Raw genomic sequence first — 24,823 nt, forward strand, 5'->3', positions numbered from 1 at the left:
ATTAAACGGATCGAAAATTACAGGAAGACTTTTACATTGGTACCAAATACATTGGTGCTGCTTTTTTACTTTAATAATTAAAGAATCCTGAAAAAGTGTTACTTTGTTTGCTCAAAAATGAAAATTCTGTCATGAATTACTCAACCTCATGTCGTTCCAAACCCATAAGACCTTTGTTCAACTTTGGAACACAAATTAAGATATTTTTAATGATAGACATCATCCATATAGACAGCAATTTAATGAACACTTTCAAGACCCAGAAAGGTATTAATAATAGTTGTGTGTGTATGTGACGACAGTGGTTCAACCTTAAAGGGTTAGTTCCCTCAAAAATAAAATTGATGTCATTAATGACTCACCCTATGTAGTTCTACACCTGTACGACCTCCTTTCATCATCATCCACAGTTTAAGATATTTTATATTTAGTCTGAGAGATTCTGCCTCTCCATTTAAACATATGCATACTGTCCCTTTCCAGAATGACCAGAAAGGTATAAAACATCATCAAAGTAGTACAATGTGATTTTGTTATTTTGGGACCAAATTGTATTTTCGATGCTTCAGGAGATTCTAACTAACCCACAGATGTCACGTGTGGACTACTTTGATGATGTTTTTATTACTTTCTGGTCCTTCTGGAAAGGGACACTGCATGTGCATACATTTTAAATGGAGAGACAGATCTCGGACTAAATATAAAATATCTTAAACTGTGTTCCGAAGATGAACGGAGGTCTTATGGGTGTGGAAAAACATTAGGGTGAGTCACTAATATGATACATTTTATTTTTGGGTGAACCAACCCTTTACTTTTATGAAGCGAAGAGAATACTTTTTGTACGCAGTGCAGTGTTTTCTAAGTACTACGTTAGAACGCCAGCTTACCATTGGCCAAAGCTGTTCACGTGACAAAAGTTATTTTTGTTCGTTTTTTTTCGCAAAAAAAAAAAGTATTCTCATTGCTGCATAAAATTAAAGTTGAACCACTGTACATGGACAATTTTAACAATGTCTTCATTACCTTTTTCAACCTTGAAATTGGTAATTAAATTGCTGTCTATGGAGGGGTCAGAGAGCTCTCAGATTTCATCAAAAATATCTTAACGTGTGTTCTGGAGGTGAACCATGGAATGACATGAGGTTGAGTAATTGATGACAGAATTTTCATTTTTAAGTGAACTTACCCTTTTAATCAAAAAAATGTCAACTGTGATATGATTAAATGTTTCTTGAGCACCAACTCAGCACGATTTCTGATAGATCATGTGACACTGAAGACTGCAGTATTGGCATCACATGAACACATTCAATTTTAATTCTATTACTGTTTCAACGTGGTGTTTGATCCAATAAATGCAGCCTTGGTGAGTATGAGACTTCTACATTTTGAATGGTAGTGTAAATGACATGAATATTATCATCATTCAGAACCTTACCATGGTGAAATCACAATATTTTAAGTAAACCACATTGTAATTTTATATGTAAAGTAAATACATATAATAAAAACACATTACACTTTCATATTTGTGGTGGTGGGGTGATGCAAAATAAATGATAATTAAATTGTGAATTAGTGGAAAAGTAAAAGCCAGGTGCTCATTGACCCTCATTAACCAGTGCAGTCAGAGTTCTTTTCTCGAGGCATTCACGTCTGTGTGCAAGACCCCGTCGCCAGTATCGGCCTTCCAATTATTAGGCTCCTGGAAATGTCAGTGGGCTATGTGTCATCAAACATTAATAAGTGTTAATACGAACAGACTTCACAAGTGCAGTGCAGCTTCTATCTCCGATAATAAGGAACAAATGTCTCCCATTCACACTGCACACACATGTTGGATGAACCACAACCAAGTCTTTAAAGATTAATAACATTTAAGGTCTATTATCAGGTAGAGAAAGAGAGAGAGAGTTTGAAAGGATAGCATTTCACTGATTAAACAGGTTCTTTATTGAGTATCCCTCATATGGCATTTGATCTTGTGTGTGAAGCTGCAAACGCTGACAGAGACACAGGAGGTTCTTAATTGGCTGTTTGACTTTTATCAACTGGGATGAAGTCAGTCAACCTTCCTCAGCTTGGACTAATTGTATATATTAAAGCAGCCTGCACTTCTTAATAAAGTCAGGTAATGGGAAGATGCTACTATACAGCAATTAACTATCAGTGCAAGCAACTCAGACTGTTATTAATTATTAAGAACAGCAAACTTTTTTAATCAGGAAGAATCTAAATATACAGGTTTGGTTTTCTGCAGGAAATCCTGGAGTGGAGTAAGAACTGAGTGATTACAGAAATGCACAACTCCTTTACTGTATTCCAGATTGGCTTTTGCTTGGTGACACACTTTAGCTTGATGCTTTTATTTCAAGCCTGTCTGATGTCTGCAGATAGAACACAATCAGAGTTATATTAATAAATGTCATTGCTCTTTCATGCTTTATATTGGGAGTGAACGGGGCCCACGAGTTTGAAGCTCAAAAAAAAGTGCATCAGTCCATAATAAACGTTCTCCATGGGGCTAATAATGGCATTCCGATGCTAATCGATGGGTTTTTGTAAAAACAACAACAACATTAACAACAACAAAATGGAAGGTGGTCTGGTGGAAGTTTTACTTTACTTATTATTTAACTTTATAAAATTAAAATGATATATAAATGTTAAATATGGATATTTTTCTTGTAAAAACCCATCAATTCCAGAAGGCCTTTATGAGTCTTTATGGAAAAGCGGAAATGGCGGCGGTGACTGTGGCATAATAAAAGTCCCATTGCTCGCAAGGCGTGTTGCGTTCATCTGATTAACAATCTCTCCAGCGGCCTTGCTCAGCTCCCACGACACTCGTTCCTGCTCTGCTTCATACTACAGTAATGTTAATAATCACATCTATTAACATGATTTCTGCCCGAGTCCTATCCTGATTCTTTCTAACCGGTTGTGAGGTGAAGACCACATGTCCCAAGATTCGGCGCTCAAACTTGGCGTCATCAAACAACCCCTTTGTTTTGAATAGGCGCCCTATAAGCGGATGGAAAAGTTACATAATCTAGCTTTAATATTTACAGCAGTATATAATTTAAATGTTGTATAAAAGTAATACAACTAATTAAGCTAAGACAAAGCAAACAAGCAAAGAGGCTGAATTTTTTTATTACTGTAATTCAGACTTATTGCTCCTCTATTATAAAGTAATACAATAACCATCTCAAACTGAAATAATGTACAGCACTTACAAGATATACATATACGGGACACAAATAAAATAAATACATTTTTGTAAAAGTTTTTTTGTCAATATTTTCAGAGACTGTCGCCCTTGGTAGAGCAGAATTCAAATTGGCTGCAGTTTCAAACCACAGAAATATTAGTGACTATTTACATCCCTGATCATATACATTAATAAACACAATGATAAATCTATTGCCCTCTAAACTATCAGTGAGAAGCACACTATAAAATATGTGCACGTGTACTGGTGGATAGACGGTTACTTTTTACACCACACAATGAATGCCAATAAATTGGTATTAATTTATATGGAAATCATGCGATGCATAACCTGGATTTGGAATTTATTGCACATGGCCTCTTGCAGACTCACACCTGTAGGTTACTCTCTCTCAATCTCGCTCTTTTCCCCTAGCACCATGAGAATATTTGTGCTCAACTGGTTAATTAGACAGTGCCCTGTTGACCTCAGAGTTCAGTGTGCTTTAGAAACCCTGTGCTGATTAGTTGCCAATGATAATACACACTCGTGGACAATCGAGACCTACCAAGGTTTTTTTCATTTCCTTTATAGAGGTGAGCGAGTCACACATATCATCTAACACATCTAACACATTAATGGTTTCCAGCACAAACCTTTTACCTACAGTACAGTCATAAATAGGCCCAGACGGAATCTTCTGACTTAATTTTTTTTTCTTTGACATTCGCAGGGAAAACGAAGAATGGATTTAAACAGGCCCATAACCACCAATGAACCCCCCCAACCCCCCGTCTAAAAAAAAAATCAGAAATGGTGCCACATTTCCCCCCCAATATTTGATCTTCTTAATTCCTAATCCATTACATACAGCTCTGTTTGTTGTTAAGATGATAAAATGTTTTAAAAATAATTGTTTTAGTCTGGTTTGCTTTAGAAATCTGCCTTAGAGGCTTGTCAACTGAATTATTGAGATGGCCAATCAAAGAAGACAAGTGCGAATTCTAAATAAATGCTGTAGTTTTAAGGGTGAAAGTGCGAGGTAAGGCGTAAGTAGCGAAACATTTAATATTTGACACAAATTCAAACATTTGTTTACTGTTCTTCCTTCTCTTTCTCTGTGTCCCCTTAAATCCCTTTAAATCCTTAAATAAAATGACCCCTAACCCACACAAAAAATGGTTTGCCCCCCCCCCCCCCCCCCAATGTTCAAAACATAGTTACAGCTACTGATTTAAACATGGTGAAATATGTTAAATGGAGCTGAAAAATATCTTATTAGCAGCTAAAAGCCTAATTAAATTATCCAAAATATTTCATAAACGGATGGATGGACAGTGTACACAAGGGAATGTGCATTCAGATTCCGTGTGAGCTTAGTTATAAACCACATACACACAAACACTCACTCCCTAACAGCCTCCGCCAGGCAGCGGTCAGTAGCATCGTTGCAATCCGCCCCGTGCTTGCGACGGATCCTGGTATTAGTGCGAATACGAGTCTGTGTGTTTTGCGGCCGCAGCCTGCGCAGGCGGGTATGCAGAACTTTGCGTAGTTTTTGACGCGTGAACGCATAGAGCAGCGGATGTAGCACTACCGTCCAATAAGCAAGCACCAGAAAGCAGAGTCTCAGGCGTTCTAGCCAATCGGATGGCCCAATGGCCAACATGAGAAGGGGCATGATGGAGAGAGGTGCCCAGCATAGCAGAAACGAGAGGATGATGATGACGGACATGCGAAAGACTCGCCTTTGGCGTTCCCGTCGATCTCGGTGGCGTCGAACTGCTCGACGCAGAGCCAAAATGGCCGACACTGATGCGCCCACACCCATGCTTGGTGGAGCCTGGACGGGGGTTGGAGTTAGCTGAGTGGTTACTGTAGAAACAGTGGGCATGGGACTCAAAGGCGTGGTCACTGATGGTGTAGCAGGGGTGGGAATGTGGGTGGTAGTTATGACAGACACAGATGTAATGGGACTCAAAGGTGTGGTTGCCATGGATGCAGTGGGAGTGGGGCTTAAAGGCGAAGTTATCACAGACATGGTGGGGGTGGGGCTAAGGGGTGTGGTGAGCGAGGGAGTATTCGTCTCAGTGTTGATGGTGACCGTAGTAACTGCATCCGAGGTGATAAGTGGTGCGGTTGAAAGTGGCGGGGGGGAAGTGGGTGTGTTCCTTGTAATGTGATCCGGCGACCTCATTGATCTTTTACAGCGTAACCAGAGGCGATGTCCAGGACCAGGCCGTTTGCTGTCTCGATGGGGCCTTGCCGTGCGTCCGATGCGGTTGCGCAGTGCCTGAAGAATTCGGGAGTATGTAAACAGCATCACAGCGAGAGAGCACAGGAACACGGGAACCTGTAGTAACAGATGAGCCTGTAGAGTTCCTCCCCACTCTGAACAAAGCACAGTGCTATTGGAGTGCACAAACACCCCCTCGCCTTGCTCCGAGACAAACCCCGCCTCCAGGAATGGTAAGAGTGGCACAGCTAAAGAAACCGCCCACACTGCAACAAGCAAAACGGTTGCCCTTCGAGGCGTTAGCAGGCGATTGGCTGGCCGGACGCTGATGTCATAGCGATCTAGGCTGATGAGAAGCAGGTTAAGTGCCGTGCCTACGCTGGCGAAGCTGGCTGCCGATTCGTGTAGACAGCAGAGGAGGGCGTGGTGAGGAACCGAGGCTCCGCCCAGAATGAGGAGCGTGGCAGTGATCGGCAGGCAGAGGAGACAGAGCAGCAGGTCAAGGGTGTGCAGGCTGAGCGTGACGGCATGGCTGACGGACTCCAACAGACTGCAGTGACCACAGTATAACACCAGCACAGTCAGATTGCCGCCCACCCCCAGGAGCAGCTCCAGCAGTAGCACAGCACTCAGTGTAGCCCGGAAGCCCAGCCACGTCCCCTCCTGCTGTGTGAGTCCGGCCCCCACGCTATCTTCTGCCTGTAAGAGGGACAGACCGTGGCCCTCAGTGAAGCTGCCATCTGTCTCCATGGACACCATCGCCACGTGCCTTTAGGCATAGCAACGCCAGCCACTCCCACTGGCCATGCTCCACCTACTCAGGTGTTTTCTTGGGGCGTTGATAAAGGATTGACAGCTCTATGGTGAGAAGACAAAAACAGAACGAAACATTAATGAGCAGGCCAAAATGTACAGAATTTACTGTAATATGCATGTATATGTGATGCTAAATAAGGTTAGCTAGTACATTATTTCAGCAACATGACAAGCCAGTGAATTCGTAGGTTTCAATAGTTTCTTTTGCCCAGTGCTGATATTTTTTTCCTGTATGTTATGCGGCTAGAGTTTTGACACTAGAGTCAATGGGCTCCGACGAGGAATTCACACCCACAGTGACTTCGAGGAATAATAAATTTAAAAAATCAAGAGGGGATATTTACTTGTCAAGCAGAAATGTGGCTAACTCTGCATTGGTTTTTTAATCCTTTCAGGACAGACAAGTTAGCTCCTTCCACCTCAAAAAAGCCACTCCGGTATTTACCCTCGTTTTATTTTGGGCTCTATCTAATTCTTTTTTATCTTTTTTATCTTCGTCATCTGTCTTTTTCCGTTTATCCTTCTGTATTTTATGAGCAGGTTTGGATTGTTTGTCCGCCATAAGCAAAGCTGCGGCACACTGGGAATTTGAATGCCTGTACGCGCGCTGTGCATGAGAGGGAGTTGTGATCAGCGCCCACACAAGCATGATTGACACCGCTAAGACACCCTTTCTGGCTCTGATTGGTTGTTTATTACCAGGAGCGGTGTATTTCTGCAAATGGCAATAGGACCACTGGGAGGAGCCAGAGGAGCTTGATTTTTTCACAGATGATCCGTCATATTCTACTGTCAGGACATAATGACAGGTGTAAAAAATATGTGAAAAATACATTTTAACAAAAGTTACCTACTGCAGCTTTAAATGAATGTTCCCTGGATGATCCACTGCTGTTTTGTTGTTTTGTGAAGCTTGTTCTTGAGTCTCCTGTTTTCCTGTGCAGTTAACCTGCCCAATGTTCAAATTCTTCAGGTTTCCAGCATCTTTTGCATATTTGAACCCTTTCCAGCAGCGACTGAATGATTTTGAGATTTTAAAAAGGTAATTCACTGATGCACTGATTCTCATTAAGAAAACTTTTTGAATTCCCTTTTTGAAGATCAGGGAAAATGTTACTTTTTATTTGTCTTCCGGGAAACATGTACGTATCTTCTGTTGCTTCCAAAGGGCATATATATATATAAATTTCAACAAAATAAGAAAAATTTGGACATCTTCACCCTGTTAAAAAGTTTTAACACCCTGGTTTGCATCGGTGAATGTTTGAATCATTTTTAATAATGTTTGAGTCTATAATTTTTTCCTCAGTGTGAAAAGATGGACCTCAAAATCATAGTCACTGCTGGAAAGGGTTCAAATATGCATGCAAAAAAATGCTGAAAACTAGAATAATTTGCAGGACCTGGAGGATTTTTTTCTGAAGAACGTTGGGTAGTTTAACCGCTCAGGACAAACAAGGACCGGGGATCATCCAGGGAATGACACACGATATTAAGATTTAGTGGTTCATAAACTTTTGAACAGGATCATTTTAATAAATTCAGCTTTTTTTTGTCTTGTGCACTATATGCAAACATCTTTTATATAAAATATCTTACTCATCTATCTTACACAAATTCTGCAAATACACTCACCTAAAGGATTATTAGGAACACCATACTAATACTGTGTTTGACCCCATTTCGCCTTCAGAACTGCCTTAATTCTAGGCGCCATTGATTCAACAAGGTGCTGAAAGCATTCTTTAAAAATGTTGGCCCATATTGATAGGATAGCATCTTGCAGTTGATGGAGATTTGTGGGATGCACATCCAGGACAGGAAGCTCCCATTCCACCACATCCCAAAGATGCTCTATTGGGTTGAGATCTGGTGACTGTGATGGCCATTTTAGTACAGTCTACTCATTCTCATGTTCAATAAACCAATTTGAAATGATTAGAGCTTTGTGACATGGTGCATTATCCTGCTGGAAGTAGCCATCATCATGGGTGGTAAATGGTGGTCATAAAAGGATGGACATGGTCAGCAACAATGCTCAGGTAGGCCGTGGCTTTTAAACAATGCCCAGTTGGCACTAAGGGGCCGAAAGTGTGCCAAGAAAACATCCCCCACACCATTACACCACCACCATCAGCCTGCACAGTGGTAACAAGGCATGATGGATCCATGTTCTCATTCTGTTTACACCAAATTCTGAGGCAACCTTTTTCCAGTCTTCAGCTGTCCAATGTTGGTGAGCTCGTGCAAATTGTAGCCTCTTTTTCCTATTTGCAGTGGAGATGAGTGGTACCCGGTGGGGTCTTCTGCTGTTGTAGCCCATCCGCCTCAAGGTTGTGCATGTTGTGGCTTCACAAATGCTTTGCTGCAAACCTCGGTTGTAACGAGTGGTTATTTCAGTCAAAGTTGCTCTTCTATCAGCTTGAATCAGTCGGCCCATTCTCCTCTGACCTCTAGCATCAACAATGCATTTTCTGGATGTTTTTCCCTTTCGCGCCATTCTTTGTAAACCCTAGAAATGGTTGTGCGTGAAAATCCCAGTAACTGAGCAGATTTTGAAATACTTAGACCGGTCCGTCTGGCACCAACAACCATGCCACGCTCAAAATTGCTTAAATCACCTTTCTTTCCCATTCTGACATTCAGTTCAGGAGATTGTCTCGACCAGGACCACACCCCTAAATGCATTGAAGCAACTGCCAAGTGATTGGTTAATAAGATAATTGCATTAATGAGAAATTGAACAGGTGTTCCTAATAATCCTTTAGGTGAGTGTATGTATATATATATATATATATATATATATATATATATATATATATATATATATATATATATATAAAATATCAGTATGTGTATGTTATATATATATAATATCAGTGCATAGTATCATAGTCAGTTACACCATCAGCACTCATTCAAGTCAGTGCAAACGCAGGCAGGGACTAAGAGAGATTCACAGATGCAACCAACCGAGCACTGGCATCATTTTGGTGAAGAAGGTATCACTTGTCCTTCTGAAGTGTAATAAGGTATTGATCTAGCAAGACAGAATGATAAAGATGAGTATGATTTACACGTGATTCAGCAGTCCCGCACACAGTCAAGTTTTAACAGATGAATAACATCACCCAACGATCTCCCACACATGACCAAGGACACAAAAAACTGCTGAAACCTTGATGAATTTGGCTACTCAGTGTCCGATTGTGCAATTTAACATGTTGAAGAAACGGACATAATTCGAATAAACTCAAAGCCAATCTCAAAACAAGCAGCTCTCAAATCACAGCAGCCTGTCATTCCCAAAAAATCATAAAAGATATAAATAAATAAATTAGTTCGACTTGAGACTGATCCCATTTCTAGGATGGTTGTTACTATGGCAACTGGTCTACAGTTTAAGAGTGGTCAAAATAAAAAAAATGAGACTTTCTACATCTGTGGCTGTTCAAGTGGGGCTCAGACTTTTGCCTCTTGAGCACATCTGTGATAATGACCGCAGGAGGAAAGTTTTGATGGTTAACACAATGAGACTGCGGAGGGAGGGAGAGCAATACGGAGCACCCCATGTCATGCTGGCAATGAAAAGAGGTCACTGTAGTGGAACTTTTGAATGACAGTACAAGACTTAGATTTGAGGCTCAGATTCTGTTGTATGAATAACTGAAGCCTGACATCTTATGCGCACAGAAGTAAGACGGATGCAAAAATAAGTAAGAATGACTTTTGTCAGTCTTGAGGAAATCACAGTGTGACATGTAAAAAACTAAGGAATAAGGAAAGAGAGAGGGAGAGGGAGAAGGAGAGAATGAGAGATGAGTGGGAGGTGCAGGTGCACACTGTGTTGTGAAATCGCTGGAGGAGTTTGTTTTTACCTCCTCCATCTATCCATCACTGTGCTAAGCCTGAGATCCATCCATCTTTCTTAACACTAACCATGCTGTCTCAGCTCTTTCTGCCATTTATCAGACTCTATTTCATTATCATTGTTTTCCAAGACAATTTGGTCTGTCCACGGTGGTTTGTAGCCTGCGTGTTAAAGGAATAGTTCACCCAAAGATGAAAACTCCTTATTTATTCACCCTCACGATGTTCCAAACCAGCATGTCGTCATTTTTCTGTGGAACAGATATGTTCTTCAAACAGCTTTTTTCCTTCCAATGACAGATAGTGACCTCGTCTGCCAAAAATAGGAAAAACAACAAAATGGAAATAAAATTGTAAAAAGTATCCATGTGACTTATGCAGTAATATATACCAAGTCAGATTTGTGTGAGGAATCTAAATGAAAGCTAATTTAAATGTAAGAAAAATTAAGATTCTCTCCACTGCAGCTTTGTGTTTTACTATAATTGACATTAAAAATATAAATTTTTAGTACTAGTTTTTTTTTCTTCTTCTTTTTTTTCTGTTGTAAGTTTTAGTTGAAGTTCTATCATTTTTGTCATTTTTATTAGTAATTGTTTTTATATACGTGACCTTGGACCCCGGATGGGTATATTTGTGTCAATAGCTGACAATACATTGTAGGGGTCAAAATTATACATTTTTCTTTTATGCCAAAAATAATTAGGATATGGAGTATAGATCATATTGCATGGAGATATTTTGTTAATGTACCGTAAATATTATTATTAATAGTAATATGCCTTGCTAATGACTTCATTTGGACAACTTTAAAGGCGGTTTTCTCAATATTTCGTTGTTGTTTTTTTGCACCCACAGATTCCAGATTTTCAATATTGTCCTATCCTAACAAACCATACATCAATGGAAAGCTTTTTTGTTCAGTTTTCAAATGATGTTAAAATTAAAATGAGCCTAATGACTGGTTTTGTGGTCCAGGGTCATAGTATTTGTATTATGGTAGCCTAATCTAAATGAAAATGTAGATTTTTCAACTAGCTGAAGTAAAATAAGTTTAATTTTTTAATATTTAATTTCAGTTCATGTTTATTTATTTCAACTAATCCAAAATGTTTTCTTGTGTGCGTTTAGTTGACTACAATAGCCCTGCTGCAGCTTTCAAATGTTGTTATTCAGCATATTCAAACTGCCACTGAGGTTGGTCACATGATGAAATCAAACCTGGCAAGCTGCGTCAAGATTCTTCAGAATTTCTCCTTTGCGCTCCACGGGAAAAAATTGCGGTTTTGAAATGACATGAGGTTGAGAAAACAATCACAAAATGTCCCTTGTATAACAATAGCAGAGGCATTCAAATCACTGCATGTTATAATTTGCGTCTCCGTGGACAAATGGCTCAACGGTGCACCGAGTCAAAATTGATTTCTAATGAGCACATTAATGGTGGAATTAACATGCAAAGGCGTTACATTTGTTTACAGACTCTGTGGAAATGAAAGAGCGTGACAACACGTGCGTTCACTAGGCAGGGAGGAACAAAAATAACTCCACATCTAGAAGGAGCCAAAATAGCTGATGATCTAGATTCATCTTTCCTTTCGCATTCTCAACAGATCAGGGACACTTATACACCTGCTCTACAGTCCATTGTTCCATGCCGTTTCTTTTTTGTCCTGAAAGCAAACTGTAGTCTTTAATCTTATTATAAATTTACACACTCCATCTCCATTCTCCTTTTCCTTCTTTCAACTGGCATCTTGCAGCCTGCATCAGAAAATCCATTTGGCTGTAATCAGTGAGAATGTGTGTGCGTGTGGAAGCAAGAGCAAAAGATGATGATGATGATGATGGGTGTGATGAAAGTCAAATGATTGACGCAGGCGTATTTAACTTTTTTCCCCCTCAATAATTTGCTGAAGTCACGTGTCTGTGAGCATGTGCATGTGTCCAGTTGTGTTTGAGATCATCAATGTGAGGGGATGATGCCCTGATTCAAATTGAAATGTCATAAGGCATCCCATAACCCGAGAAGTCCATAGTGACTGATAACAATGGCTATTTAAACTAATGCAAAAACATTAATTCGCAATATTGCTATTCAAATGACATCTTGAATTTTATGCTCACTGCAGATTACAGGCAACACATGGATTTGCTCGGTAAACAAATCGTCCGTAGTGGCGACATACCCCGCATATGGCATTGCTGCCAATTTTTTTTTTTTTTTGCAGTGTAAGAAAAATATTAGGAGTCGCGTCCAGATCAAACGACACCGCTGAATGCCTCTTATTATTATTTCTATTCCAGACGCTCTGCCAAAATGTACCACTTAAACAGACAAAAACGAATGAAGAGAGGTGGTCAAATCGACTGGAATGGCAATTAAGTGGAAAGATAGCCTCATGAGTAGTGTGAAGATGCATCAAGGAGGTTTTTACTCACCTTGCCCCGCGCGCCGGGATTCCCCGCTACATTCCACTGCGGTCCGTACAGCGCGCGCTACTCTCCCTCACTCTACTAGAGCGCGAGATTCCAGTGGCTTCAGGACAGTCCGCTGTCAGTTACGTGCCCGGAATAAATGTCTCACCTTCAGTGGTGCTAAACGGTGATAGAAATCGCAACCGTGCTTCTGTGAGTACCCATGAGTGCCGCTATCATGTATACTAGACGTACTGAACCCGCTCTCTTAGCGCGAGCGCGCATACACATACACGCATCCACACACACAAACTGCAGGCTTCATCGTGGAAACGCACGAGCTACTGTCTGCAGCCCGTGCGATTCTTAAAAACAAAAGTATAAGATACGCTTTCTGTGAGAATAACATTTATTATTACATTATTTATTTATTTTTATCTGCATTAATTAAAACATGAAATCTCAACGGCAGTTGTTAGCTCTAAACATTGTGCAAATATGAGCGCAATATACATGTTCTCCAAGAACTTTAATGCTCAGCACTGTATGAAAGGGCATAGAAATTGCTTTTCAATGTCAAACTCAATGCAATTAACATACTCCTTCCTTCCCAAGGCTATTTAGTAGATGTGGAAAGGGCAATTTAGGAGGCATATGAAATTATTTGAAAGGATGAAGAATGCATCCACTTGAAAGGAAAGCTATTTTCCCCCAAATATTCAATGCACCAAGGCTCGATTAAAACATGAGACAGATTAAGGCATTGTTGACATCTGGAGCATCAAATTTGATGCAGTTATCAGTGACTGAGAAACTCATTAAAAGGCGTAATGACGGATTTATGTCTAAAGTATGAACAGAATAAAAAAATAAAGACTGGCACTCAAACGATTTGTTATTAAGCAGGCTTGAGAATATAAAACAAAATACACTAACAGATGGACTGGCTACAATGCAGTCAATGAATAAATATGAGTAGAAGTGAATATGAAAACAGCATTTGAGTGACAGCCCTGGAAGAGTAGTAATGAGTGTTCGTTGGCATCTTAACAAGATGGTCCAGAATCATTACTGAATCATCAGTAAAAAGAAAAGAAAAAGAAAGACAACATAGACTGACAGCAAATTAACAGAGAGAGGAGAGAACGAAAAGAGAGAGTAGTTCTGGTCTACGTAAACTACAGGTGGTTACTGAGCTTTTAATGAGGCTCTAGTCGCTGTATAATGTAGACCTGCACTTGTTACTATTCATAGTTAAAATGAAATCTCGAACACCATTCAATTCAGTCGTGTTCATTACAATCCAATAGACAGTTTGTCTTGTCTGATGTTTATTTTTCCCTATAAATTTCAATGTTTATTCCAACACATGAAGGAAAGACAGATCGCTTTACAATGTATGAATGTATATCTGGAAAAAACATGTGCTATGAAAACTGGCAGACAGGGTTTGCCTTGTGCAAAGAAAAATGTCCATCACTTTAAAATAATGAACCAGTCTGTAGGAGTGTAATCCATAACACAATGGATAGAACACAAATACTGAATATAACCAATGAAATACATGAAAAAATCAAATTAAATCAACAATATAAAAATATCTTTAAAAATAGCACCATTTGTCCAAGTAAACATGCAACATCTGATAATACAAGAACATTCATTCTCATTTTTAAGCAGATAAAAATACAGATCTACATTTACAGTACAATTTTGTACAGCATAGACTTATTCTAAGAACGAGTCTAAGATTAATTCTTTAAGAACTGGAACATTACAATGAGTGTTCTCGTTTCTGTTTTTAGCACCTGAGAAAATGTCAGTGGGTGTAAATATGTGGCATTAAGGATTAAGTGAGAAATGAAAGATAATGTGGTATGCTGTGACTAACTGGACTAACGTGCATGTACATTTGCATATAAACTCGTATTTACCAAAACATTTTTTTGTGGATCTGTACATGTCCAGTATGTTATGTTATAAACAATGTTAGCTTTGCCTCCAATAAAATATATGTAGATAAATCCAGACTGGGTGGCAAGATTAACAGATGTTTGGCAGCTCAACAGACACAAAATAAATAAACAAGAAAAACCTTTAAGATCTGGAAAAGGTGTTGACATCAGTCTTCAGCTTGATCTCTTGTGCATGATGGCAGTATTCAACACTGAGGTTTAGGTTTTTATATTTTTGATGAGTTTGAGATCCATTTACAGTCAGCTCTTCTTCAAGCTAAAACACAATTCTATAACAGAATAGACAGGACAGTAAGGAAAATCTCTTATAGATAGATACAGTACAAAATCTCTGCAATCTCCCATCCAATTAATAATTCATGAACAAATATGCATTAATGCAGCATTTGTCACCTTCAGCCCAAAGCGTGTTAATGTACCTTCTTACTGTTGTAGACAGAGTTTTTCACACTCTTCCTTCTGTAAATAGCGATTAGCGTTCCCTCCACAGCCGCTGTAGATAAAAGGTCTACAGTCGCCCACCTGAGAGTTAAAGTACCAGCGCAAAGTATACTTGGAACAATCACCCTCTTCCATGGGCAAGATGCAAGAGTCTAAAAACACAAATGAAGGGATAATTAAATGGTTAAATGGTTCTTGCTTTTTTTACAGAATACACTACCGTTACAACATTTGGCGTCAGGAGGATTTTTTTTTTATGTTTACATTCAAGGATACATTCAATTTATCAGAAGTGACAGTAAAGACATTTATGTTACAAAAGATTACGATTTAAAAATGTATTTAACTTTCTAATCAACGAATCCTGAAGAAACATGTATAATGGTTACCAGAAAAATACTGAGCAGGACGACAGATAATAATAAGAAATGGTAGTTGCTCCCCCAACATACATTCTACTGACTACAAGTAACTAGTCAAGTTATTGTAACTAGTCAATATTATAACTAGTCAAATCAAATTATTCTACTAACCAAAATCGTAACCCCTAACCCTAACCTAAAAGTCTACTAATACTCTAACGAGAGTAAGTTGTCGTGCAGTTGTAAAGTTCTTTGTTAGAATGTTAAAATGTCTAAAGTGGACCATCGAAATAAAGTGTAAACAAACGGTTATTTTAAAGGCACAATATATACGATTTTTGGATTAAAATATTTTAAAAAATCTCTTCATCACGGCACCTGTTAGTGGGTGGGATAGCTCTTGTGGGGTGTTCCTGGTCTGCAGTGGTCAGTATCTATCAAAAATGCTCCAAGAAAGGAACAGTGGTGAACCGGCAACAGGGTCATAGGTGGCCAAGGCTCAATGATGTACGTGGGGAGCTCAAATTACTCAAGAAGTTAATGCTGGTTCTGATAGAAAGGTGTCAGAATACACAGTTTGTTGTGTATGGGGCTCCATAGCCGCAGACCAGTTAAGGTGGTATAAAAGAAGCAATGGAAGAAGGTGGCCAGGTCTGATGAATCACGTTTTCTTTTATATCACGTGGATGGCCAGGTGCCTGTGTGTCGCTTACTGGGGAACACATGGCACCAGCATGCACTATGGGAAGAAGGCAAGCTGGCGGAGGCACTGTGATGCTTTGGGCAATGTTCTGCTGGGAAACCAACATCTGGAAAACCTGCAATCCATATGGATTTTATTTTGACACATACCACCTACCTAAGCATTGCTGCAGACCATGTACATACTTTCATGGAAATGGTATTCCCTGGCTTTGCCTTTGACCTCTTTCAGCAGGATAATGCGCAAAACCACAAAGAAAAAATGGTTCAGGAATAAATTGAGGAGCACAACAACAATTTGAGGTGTTATCTTGGCCTTCAAATTCCCCATATCTCAATCCAATCGAGCATCTGTGGGATGTGCTGAACAAACAACTCCGTTCCATGGAGGCCTCCCCCTCGTAACTTACAAGACTTAAAGGATCTGCTGCTAACATCTTGGTGCCAGAAATCACAGCACACCTTAAGGGGTCTAGTGAAGTCCATACCTCACCTCGTCAAGGATGTTTTGGCAGCAAAAGGAGGACCAACAGAATAGTAGGAAGGTTGTCATAATGTTATGCCTGATTGGTATTGCTTAACACAGTTAGTCTTATTGTTTAAATCTCGTTTTCTTTGATTTACCGTGAATACCATATTTTACCATGTCTAATATCAATCTAGTTACAGCAGTGTGAACAAGTGTCTCATAGTAGCCGCAGAGCGAACACACAGAATAGCATTTTAACATAACTTTCAACAGACTCAAATGTATCTAGTAACTGCACTGCATTACCCCACATACGCATGAGCAGAAGAAGCGGAAGCAGTAATAAGAAAAGCTCCACTGCTCTCGAACCATGTGTTTCTCTTATTAGCAATCGGTCCAGTGGCCTCGTTCCGCTCCAACACACTGCTTTATAATACAGTAGCGTTAATACATCTTCAATACATAAGCTTTATGATTTCCCCAGTCAGATTATTTTACAGTCTGTAGAGGTGAAGACAATATATCCCATGATTCCACAAAATCCAGACGTCATCAAGCTAAAATACATATTGTGCCTTTAAGTTGTAATGATATTTAAAATATTACTGTTTTCGCTGTATTGTGATCAAATAAATGCAGTATTGATGAACATAAGAGGCTTTTCAAACTTTTCAACTACATAGCCAAAAGTATGTGAACACCTACCACTAATTTACAGGTTTGGCTTTTTCAGCTACATCTAATAGTTCTGTATGCAGATACATCTCGTAATCAACACATTTATCTATCCTGAATTAATATAAACTGAACAATATGGCCAAAGACTGTCATTAAAATGCACAACCACATTCAAGGGAGATTCAACTTTTAAACTTGTCATTATGGTATCTCTATAGTTGAGAGCGCCACGGAGATCTGTAGAAATATCCAGCTCTTTTCTGTGGTGGGACAGCTGCTTGCAATCTCATACTAAGAGCTGTCATACAGATGAGTCAGCGGGTTTACAGCATGCAGCAGATACACAGAGAAACAACAGGAAGTGAGCACAGCTAAGAACAATAGTGTGCAGCAATTACAGAGTGCAGAATTATAATAATCCATCATCAGTTTTCAACAAAAGTTGAATAAATTCCCACAGATAGCATTTCTAAGTATTCTGTTGCCAACAAAAACATGGAAAAGCAGTACAAATTTGAAGAATGCATTGATAAAATATGCACCATCGACATGTTATTTCCACAGTAAAGCTAAAGCCAGGCTCTCCAACATGCTCATGCGCAAACATGATTGAATCGAGCCTTTAATCTTCATGATGAATCACGAGTGATGGCTTACCTTCACGTTTCACCTCTCTTTTTGTCCTTTCAGCTTTAAATGAATCAACAGAGTCTGTTTGACCTGCCAAAAGATCAACATATTATGCTGTGTCTGCACAGACAATTAAAACGTTTTTTCTGGTGAAGAAAAGAAGGCATACCCTGGGTTTTATTGACAGTTGTGTCATAGTCAGCCATCTCCACCGCTGGAGCGTCCTCATCGTATGTCTCTATAGAGTAAATGTGCTCGTAGTCGGGATCATTTGTGTTCATCACAACACGCAGCTTTGGACCTGCAAAAAAAGTGCATGAGTGCACAAATAAAGAAGGGTTTTGGAAATCAGAGTTTAGAATGCTGGAATATCACAGTTTGAAAGCAATCAATGTACATGTGCAACTGGATGATGTTAAATACAAGCATGTATTTAACAGATCCTACTTTTTTAAAGGCAGAAACATAGTTTCTGTTTAAATAGGTAGTTTAAAGAGAAAAATTCATTATTGTCATCATTTACTCACCCTCATGTTGTTTCAAACCTTTATGACATATACTTTCTTCCATGGAATATGATAGTAAAAAATGCTTTTTTTTTAAATGCATAGTGACCACCACTGGAGAAAAGAAGTACACTTTAGCATGCTTAAAAATATTATGCTTGTTGAAATGTAGTTAGTGTACTGAAGAATGAACTGACAAGCAATGCAAATTAAATTATACTTTAATATATGTTACTTCTATTAAACCTTGTCATGTATGTATTATTTGTAATAACACATTTGTAATTAAGGTGTGCTTTAGTAAATGTAAAATATATTTACTTTGAATGTAATATGGAATAATACTATAGTTACAATTATAAATCACTTTACATGTGCTTTAGTATGTTAGCAAACACATTAAAAGATGTGTGCTTTTTTAAAGCACAACAAAAGCCTCAGTATCATTAATTAATATTATATTATCTGCTTATACAGTTTTTAAAAATAATATACTTTTAAGAGTTGACATACACTACAAGTGCACATTCAATACAATTAAGCACTTTTCAGGTCAAACTCCAATAAGCGCCGTAAGAATAGTCCAAATGGCTAAATCAAATTCTTCTAAAACCAGATAACTTTTTGTGAAAAACATCAAGATCAGTGGAACTTGGCACAGGACTTTTTTGCCATTAGCAATGTGAACATTCTTTAAAATATCTAATTTTGTGTTCCATGGATGTGAAAGTCCTAGAATGAGAGATGGTTGAGTAAACAATGACAGATTTTTCATTTAAGAGATAACTATTTCTTTAAACTAGTATTTTCAAGAAAGTAATAAATACAGGACAGAGTGACAGAAGTTTTAGCTTAGAATAGAAGTGGATAAACAGAGATAGAAGGACGAATTGACAATAGGACTCACCCTCCTCGTCCCCTCTGGTAAATGAGCGCTCAGGGGACGTGGAGGAGCGACTTCGATAAGTCTGCACTGGTACAGGTATCTGAACTTCCTGAACACCTGAGAACAAGCCCACAACGAATTACACAAATGCAAGAAAGCAAAACCCATCAGTGAACACACTCACACAGGCATTCATGTGTGTACTCAAAGTTCATGCACTACATCAACAATTTAGCATGCACGAAACCCAAAGTTCAGCCATGTGGACACAAACCAGAAATTCTCACGAACATACTTAACAGCATGGATTATACAGACAAAACACACAAGCCTAATGTTAGTGAACTGTGGACATGAGTTGCTTATGTATTGATGGGAAAATGTGGCTATATGGTGGATATATAAGTCACAACTTACCTCCACAAGCTTGGGAAAAAAGAGAGCAAGAGAAAGAGTTTAAAGATACATAAGAGAGGAAATCAACATTAATCAGCATTTGCATCTCATTTTACTTTTATCTGAGTAAAAGAAAGAATATTAAATATACACTAAAGGCAGGGATTGATGTTTTCGCATTTATCATTTGTGACACATGCAGGCAAAATAAGTCAGAATGCACATTGGATAATTTCGAGCTACAGGCAAAACAAGTGTATTGTTTTTTTTTTAACGTTTTCTCAAAGATTTTTTCATTAAGCCCTTATTTAGCAACCCCAATGCTCCAAATAGCAATGAAACATCTACAAATATTTTAATTTGTACGTTTTCTGAGAGGATTACCGTTCCTTAGTCCATGAAAACGATCTTACTCGTTGACGGACAGATCCGATGCATGAGCACAAAGACTGCACATGATCCAGCTCACGTGCCTAAGTTTTGGCACTTTTGGCGGTGGACAGGGGTCAGCATGGACACCCTGACTGGTCTGTGGCTATGCAGCCCCATACACAACAAACTGCGTTGCACTGTTTATTCTGACACCTTTCTATCAGAACCAGCATTTACTTCTTGAGCAATTTGAGTTACAGTAGCCTTCACTCCCCATGTGCATCAATGAACCTTGGCCACCTATGACCCTGTGACCGGTTCTCCACTGTTTCTTCCTTGGACCACTTTTGATAGATACTGACCACTGCAGACCGGGAACACAACAGTGTTATTTACTTCACCTGTCAGTGGTCATAATGTTGGTCATAATGTTGGTCATAATGCTGATTATCCCTAATCAGAAATATCTGTCATGGCAAGTTTTCACGCAGACATCATCTTTTATGTCTCATTTTATGTTTGGATAACTGTTTGGGGAAAAACATATGATGTGTAACATTATTTTAGATGCGGCTATCTGTTTCATTAATGTAAAACAAACAATGGTATCATAGAAAAATAATATATTATAAATAATAATATAATATAAAATATTTTTTCCCCCAATAGATATTAGTTTTTTTTACTTGGTATTTGTTAAATTTGTGTTTGAAGGTATGATTGCTAGGTGATTTTTGTTTTGGAACCTTCAGAAAACTTTAACTCGATTTTTCTCAAAATTGTTGACTGTATCTACTTCAAACAGGTGTAGCTCAGTCTTTTTTTTAGTCCGATTCAAACAACTCATACATCATTTTGAATTTGTTTTAATACAGAATATGAAAATAACAATGACTTAATTTAGAAAATGTGCTCATTGTGACTCATTTTGGCAGCACGGGTCACATTTATCCAGCTATTTCACATTACAATGGAGCGAGAGAACAAATTGTGTTTGCCATTGATGAGGGGGACAGTACTTTAAAACAAGTGCCTGAACATGATTTTTTTGTAGAAGTTTTTGTACAAGATAGATTTCATGACTTAGAAAGTGAAACGGTCATTTATGGTGATGAAAAATTGTTATAGATGGAGATCAATGACAATTGTTAAAGATCCACTCACCACAATGCAGGTTCATCTCTGTTCGAACATAAGTCCGAATCTCATCCTCCTTTAAAGAGTAAAGAGAGATGCAACCAGCCCTCGTGTCATTCTTACTTATCTTGAGGGTTCAATTTGAAGCTCAGGTAGCAGAATAAAATATGCATAACATTACAATAAATCATGAATCGTAAAAGTTTTTTTGTTCTGACCGTCATGCCTGGTTCTCCTCTGTCTCCTTTAGTTCCATCAGAGCCTATCTCACCCTGATACAAAAACACAAAGAGACAATGAAGAGCAATAAAAGATGTATAGAGAATCGATGCAGTGGTAGATTATGTGTATAGTCAGTCACCTGTTCTCCTCTCTCTCCTGGGATCCCTGGTATTCCACGTGGACCAACCATAGCAGGGCCTGAAGGACCTCTTTCTCCCTACAATAAATATTCAATACCTCACATATGATGAACTAACCATGCTCCTTGTGCATATGAATCAGGGTTTCCTGCAGCGCTATTCAGGAGCAGCCCTGCTATGCGCTGCACTACATACACACACGTCACAGCAAAATAAAATTAAAAGCTTGAGAATTTTACTGTATGTGTTGAGAGAGAAACACTCTCTAATGAATCTGTTCGAACAAACAAATCAGGCTAAAAAACAGCATAAATGGTCTGAATCATGGTCTAAATTGGTACGACAACTTGCATCCTTACTGAATCTGCTCTGATTACTCACTTGTTCGCTAAACCACAGGTTATTTATGTCAGACACAAAATAAGCCCTGAAAGTTACAGTGGTAGGGGTATTTTTTTGAGAAGAGAAAATGCATATTCGTTAGGTAGGTACAAATTGTATTACTAACTAGTCATCCGTATGACTGCATTATTAAAAGATGTAGTTAAAGATACATATCTGCAATATAGTTTTGTTGTGATATATGTGACCCTGGAACACAAAACCAGTCATAAGGGTAACTGTTTTTTTAAATTGCGATAAAAAATAGATTAAAAAAAGAATTAAAAAAAAAAAAACCGATAAAAAAATCTTTTCATCGACTGAAAGCTGAATAAATAAGCTTTCCATTGATGTATGGTTTGTTAGGATAGGACAATACTGAAAATCTGGAATCTGAGGGTGCAAGAAAATACTAGAACGTTGTCCAAATTAAGTCCTTAGCAAGGTATGTTACAACTAATAATACATTTTTTATATATATTTACAGTAGGAAATACACAAAATATCTCCATGGAACATGATCTTTACTTAATATCCTAATTATTTTTGTCATAAAAGAAAAAATTATATTTTTGACCCATACAATGCATTGTTGGCTATTGTTACAAATATACCCGTGAGACTTATAACTGGTTTTGTGGTCCAGGGTCACATATTCTAATTTAAAGGCCTATGTTAATTAAAAAAAAGCATGTGTGGTCCAACGTCTTAGAGGTTGGGTGTTGATGACTAATGAAAAACGAAGCCATTAAAACAATGACATGACCTCCATGATTATGTAAGTGTCCCTTTGCACATATGCAAGTTTGATACCTTTTGTCCTTGCAGACCCTCTGGACCTTTACCTCCGGGAGGCCCTTGAAGCCCTGTTAGACCAGGGGCTCCATCCACACCTCTCGGACCAGGAGGGCCAGGGGTACCAGGTGGGCCCTAAAGAAAGCAAGAGGAAGATGTTTTAAATTGGAACAAATAATAAGCCTCTTCTTTACTTAGATCAGCAGTGTTAGGTTTAAACAGCAGCGAGCTAAAGGGGTTGCATACTCACACGTTCACCTTTCTCTCCCTGTGTTCCCTTTGGCCCAATCACTCCATCAATGCCTCTGTCACCCTGGGCATCAACAAATGAACGTTACGGGGTTTTTTTTATAGTTCCTTTGCACATAGAAGTACATAGAAATTAAATTTTAGAGTGGTATTTGAGCAAAAGGCGTTTAACCGGTGAGCTTGAGCAGTACATGAGAGTAGTGTTCGATTGGGCCATGAGCGATTGAGCAGAGCATACTGGCATAGAGTGGATTATTGAGCAGAGCGTCACACCTCTCCGCTCACATGCTCTGGTTGGTACCAATCAATATTAAGATAATAAAAACACAATATCAGAAGTACAGACTGGATTCAAACCATAAAAACACAGACATGCACCCATTACATTCACAATTTTTGTACACTGTAATATAACACAAATATTTGCTTACTGTATGTAATACAATGTACACTACAGTAAGATACACTAAGACATTTTTGTGTTTTAAATAAATCTCATGTCCACCAAGAATGTATTTTTTAAAAAGAAAGATACAGTACTATTTTTTTTCTATTTTAAGATTTTAAATTGGAATTTGTACCTCTGATAGCAAAGCTGAATTTTCAGTTTCCATTAATCCAGTCTTCACTGTTATATGATCCTCCAGAAATCATTCTAATATGTTTTGATGCTTAAGTAACATTTCTTATTTTTATCAAATATTAATAAATAATATTAATATAATAAATAAAAAATAATAATAATAATGCACTACATTTATAGCACTTTTTTGGGTACTCAAAGTGCTTTACATATGTTAGAGGGAATTTGAACCACAACCAATGTGGCAGCCGCCAGATCTCACACCACACACCAGCTGATTAGTGGAGAGGAGAGTGATGAAGTCAATCAGTATATGGGGATGATTAGGAGGCCATGATGGACAGAGGCCAATAGGCAAATTTGGCCAGGATGCCAGGGTTACAACCCCTACTCCTTTTTTGAAGAATATCCTTTTTCTTTTCTTTTTTTTATGACCACAGAGAGTCAGGACCTCGGTTTAACAAATCATCCGAAGGACGGTGCTTTTGACGGTATAGTGTCCTCATCACTATAATCAGGTGCTAGGACCCACACAGACCACAGGGCGAGCACCCCCTGCAGGCCTCACTTACACCTCTTCAATTAGCAACCTAGTTTTTCAAAGAGGTCTCCCTTTTAGATACTGCTAGCTGCCTGCTATATTGAAAATAATGTGCCAGGTATAGGATTCTTTGTTGAAAGTTAAAAAGAACGGTATTCATTTGCAAAATAAATATTTTTTAACATTATAAATGGTTCCCTTTACTGTGATCCTTGCTGAATAAATACTTTTAACCAAACTTGTGGTTATAAACGTTTATAACTGATATCAAGAATTGTGAAAGTTTGTATTATGACAATCCTACTTTATTATTCAATATAGTCTCAAACCTCTGATCTCTTACCTTGGCTCCAATGAGCCCCTCCTTCCCTGGACTTCCTATGGGACCTTGAGAGCCGACTTCACCCTGAAATAAAACTTGCAATCAAACAAAGAAAACAGCAGGAATCGCATGCACCCCTCACACACAAATAAATGTGTACACACCTGCTCTCCTTTCCTCCCCGGCAATCCTGGTCTGCCATTAATCCCACCATCTCCCTATGAACAGACACAATTCATGACTCCCAGCAAAACATGACGACACAACACAAACTTTCCTCAATCTCTCTTTATCACTCACCTTGTCTCCCTTTTGTCCGCTTGGTCCACATAACCCCTTGGAGCCCCGTTCTCCCTGTAAGCCATTAAAGCTCAGTCAAACTGTCAATCACTCAATGTGACAGGGAGTAATGACACTAGAGAATAGTTCCCAGGGAGGGACTATTTGTAAAGAATAAAATACTATTCATGTGTCAGTC

General features: G+C 38.6%; 3 protein-coding genes across 3 annotated transcripts in view; all 3 read right to left on the reverse strand.

The window, feature by feature from the left end:
- Positions 1-4,419: 4,419 nt before the first annotated feature.
- LOC137093647 (G-protein coupled receptor 22) lies at positions 4,420-12,896 on the reverse strand. Its single transcript, XM_067458477.1, has 2 exons — positions 12,582-12,896; positions 4,420-6,311 (listed from the first exon to the last, which is right to left on the reverse strand). Exon 2 carries the CDS (start codon positions 6,210-6,212, stop codon positions 4,623-4,625), a length of 1,590 nt encoding a protein of 529 aa, XP_067314578.1. The 5' UTR covers positions 6,213-6,311; positions 12,582-12,896; the 3' UTR covers positions 4,420-4,622.
- Positions 12,897-13,200: 304 nt separating this feature from the next.
- si:dkey-117n7.5 (uncharacterized protein LOC559444 homolog) lies at positions 13,201-19,443 on the reverse strand. Its single transcript, XM_067460060.1, has 5 exons — positions 19,229-19,443; positions 17,985-18,116; positions 17,843-17,905; positions 14,953-15,126; positions 13,201-14,802 (listed from the first exon to the last, which is right to left on the reverse strand). The coding sequence occupies exons 2-4, from the start codon at positions 18,094-18,096 to the stop codon at positions 14,957-14,959; spliced, it is 345 nt and encodes a 114-aa protein (XP_067316161.1). The 5' UTR covers positions 18,097-18,116; positions 19,229-19,443; the 3' UTR covers positions 13,201-14,802; positions 14,953-14,956.
- The window catches only part of col7a1 (collagen, type VII, alpha 1), a 67,977-nt gene continuing 61,972 nt past the window's right edge, over positions 18,819-24,823 (reverse strand). The window contains exons 107-117 of the mRNA XM_067458184.1: positions 24,646-24,699; positions 24,510-24,563; positions 24,367-24,429; positions 22,901-22,963; positions 22,669-22,785; positions 21,474-21,551; positions 21,331-21,384; positions 21,140-21,188; positions 19,625-19,633; positions 19,229-19,324; positions 18,819-18,835 (exon numbers count right to left, since the gene is read on the reverse strand). Coding sequence (XP_067314285.1) covers positions 18,819-18,835; positions 19,229-19,324; positions 19,625-19,633; positions 21,140-21,188; positions 21,331-21,384; positions 21,474-21,551; positions 22,669-22,785; positions 22,901-22,963; positions 24,367-24,429; positions 24,510-24,563; positions 24,646-24,699 — 654 coding nt within the window. The remainder of the gene's footprint in view (positions 18,836-19,228; positions 19,325-19,624; positions 19,634-21,139; positions 21,189-21,330; positions 21,385-21,473; positions 21,552-22,668; positions 22,786-22,900; positions 22,964-24,366; positions 24,430-24,509; positions 24,564-24,645; positions 24,700-24,823) is intronic.

This window comes from Pseudorasbora parva, chromosome 12 (assembly GCF_024679245.1).
Source record: "Pseudorasbora parva isolate DD20220531a chromosome 12, ASM2467924v1, whole genome shotgun sequence".
NCBI classification, from domain to species: Eukaryota; Metazoa; Chordata; class Actinopteri; order Cypriniformes; family Gobionidae; genus Pseudorasbora; species Pseudorasbora parva.

What these genes read in the sequence shown, in the direction of transcription:
- LOC137093647 (XM_067458477.1), bottom strand. Translation starts at nt 6,212, where the DNA reads ATGGTGTCCATGGAGACAGATGGCAGCTTCACTGAGGGCCACGGTCTG.
- si:dkey-117n7.5 (XM_067460060.1), bottom strand. Translation starts at nt 18,096, where the DNA reads ATGAACACAAATGATCCCGACTACGAGCACATTTACTCTATAGAGACA. An exon ending in AACTGTCAATAAAACCCAGG is followed by an intron (nt 17,906 to 17,984) that starts GTATGCCTTCTT and finishes ATCTTTTGGCAG; the next exon opens with GTCAAACAGACTCTGTTGAT. An exon ending in AAGAGAGGTGAAACGTGAAG is followed by an intron (nt 15,127 to 17,842) that starts GTAAGCCATCAC and finishes TTGTGTTTTTAG; the next exon opens with ACTCTTGCATCTTGCCCATG.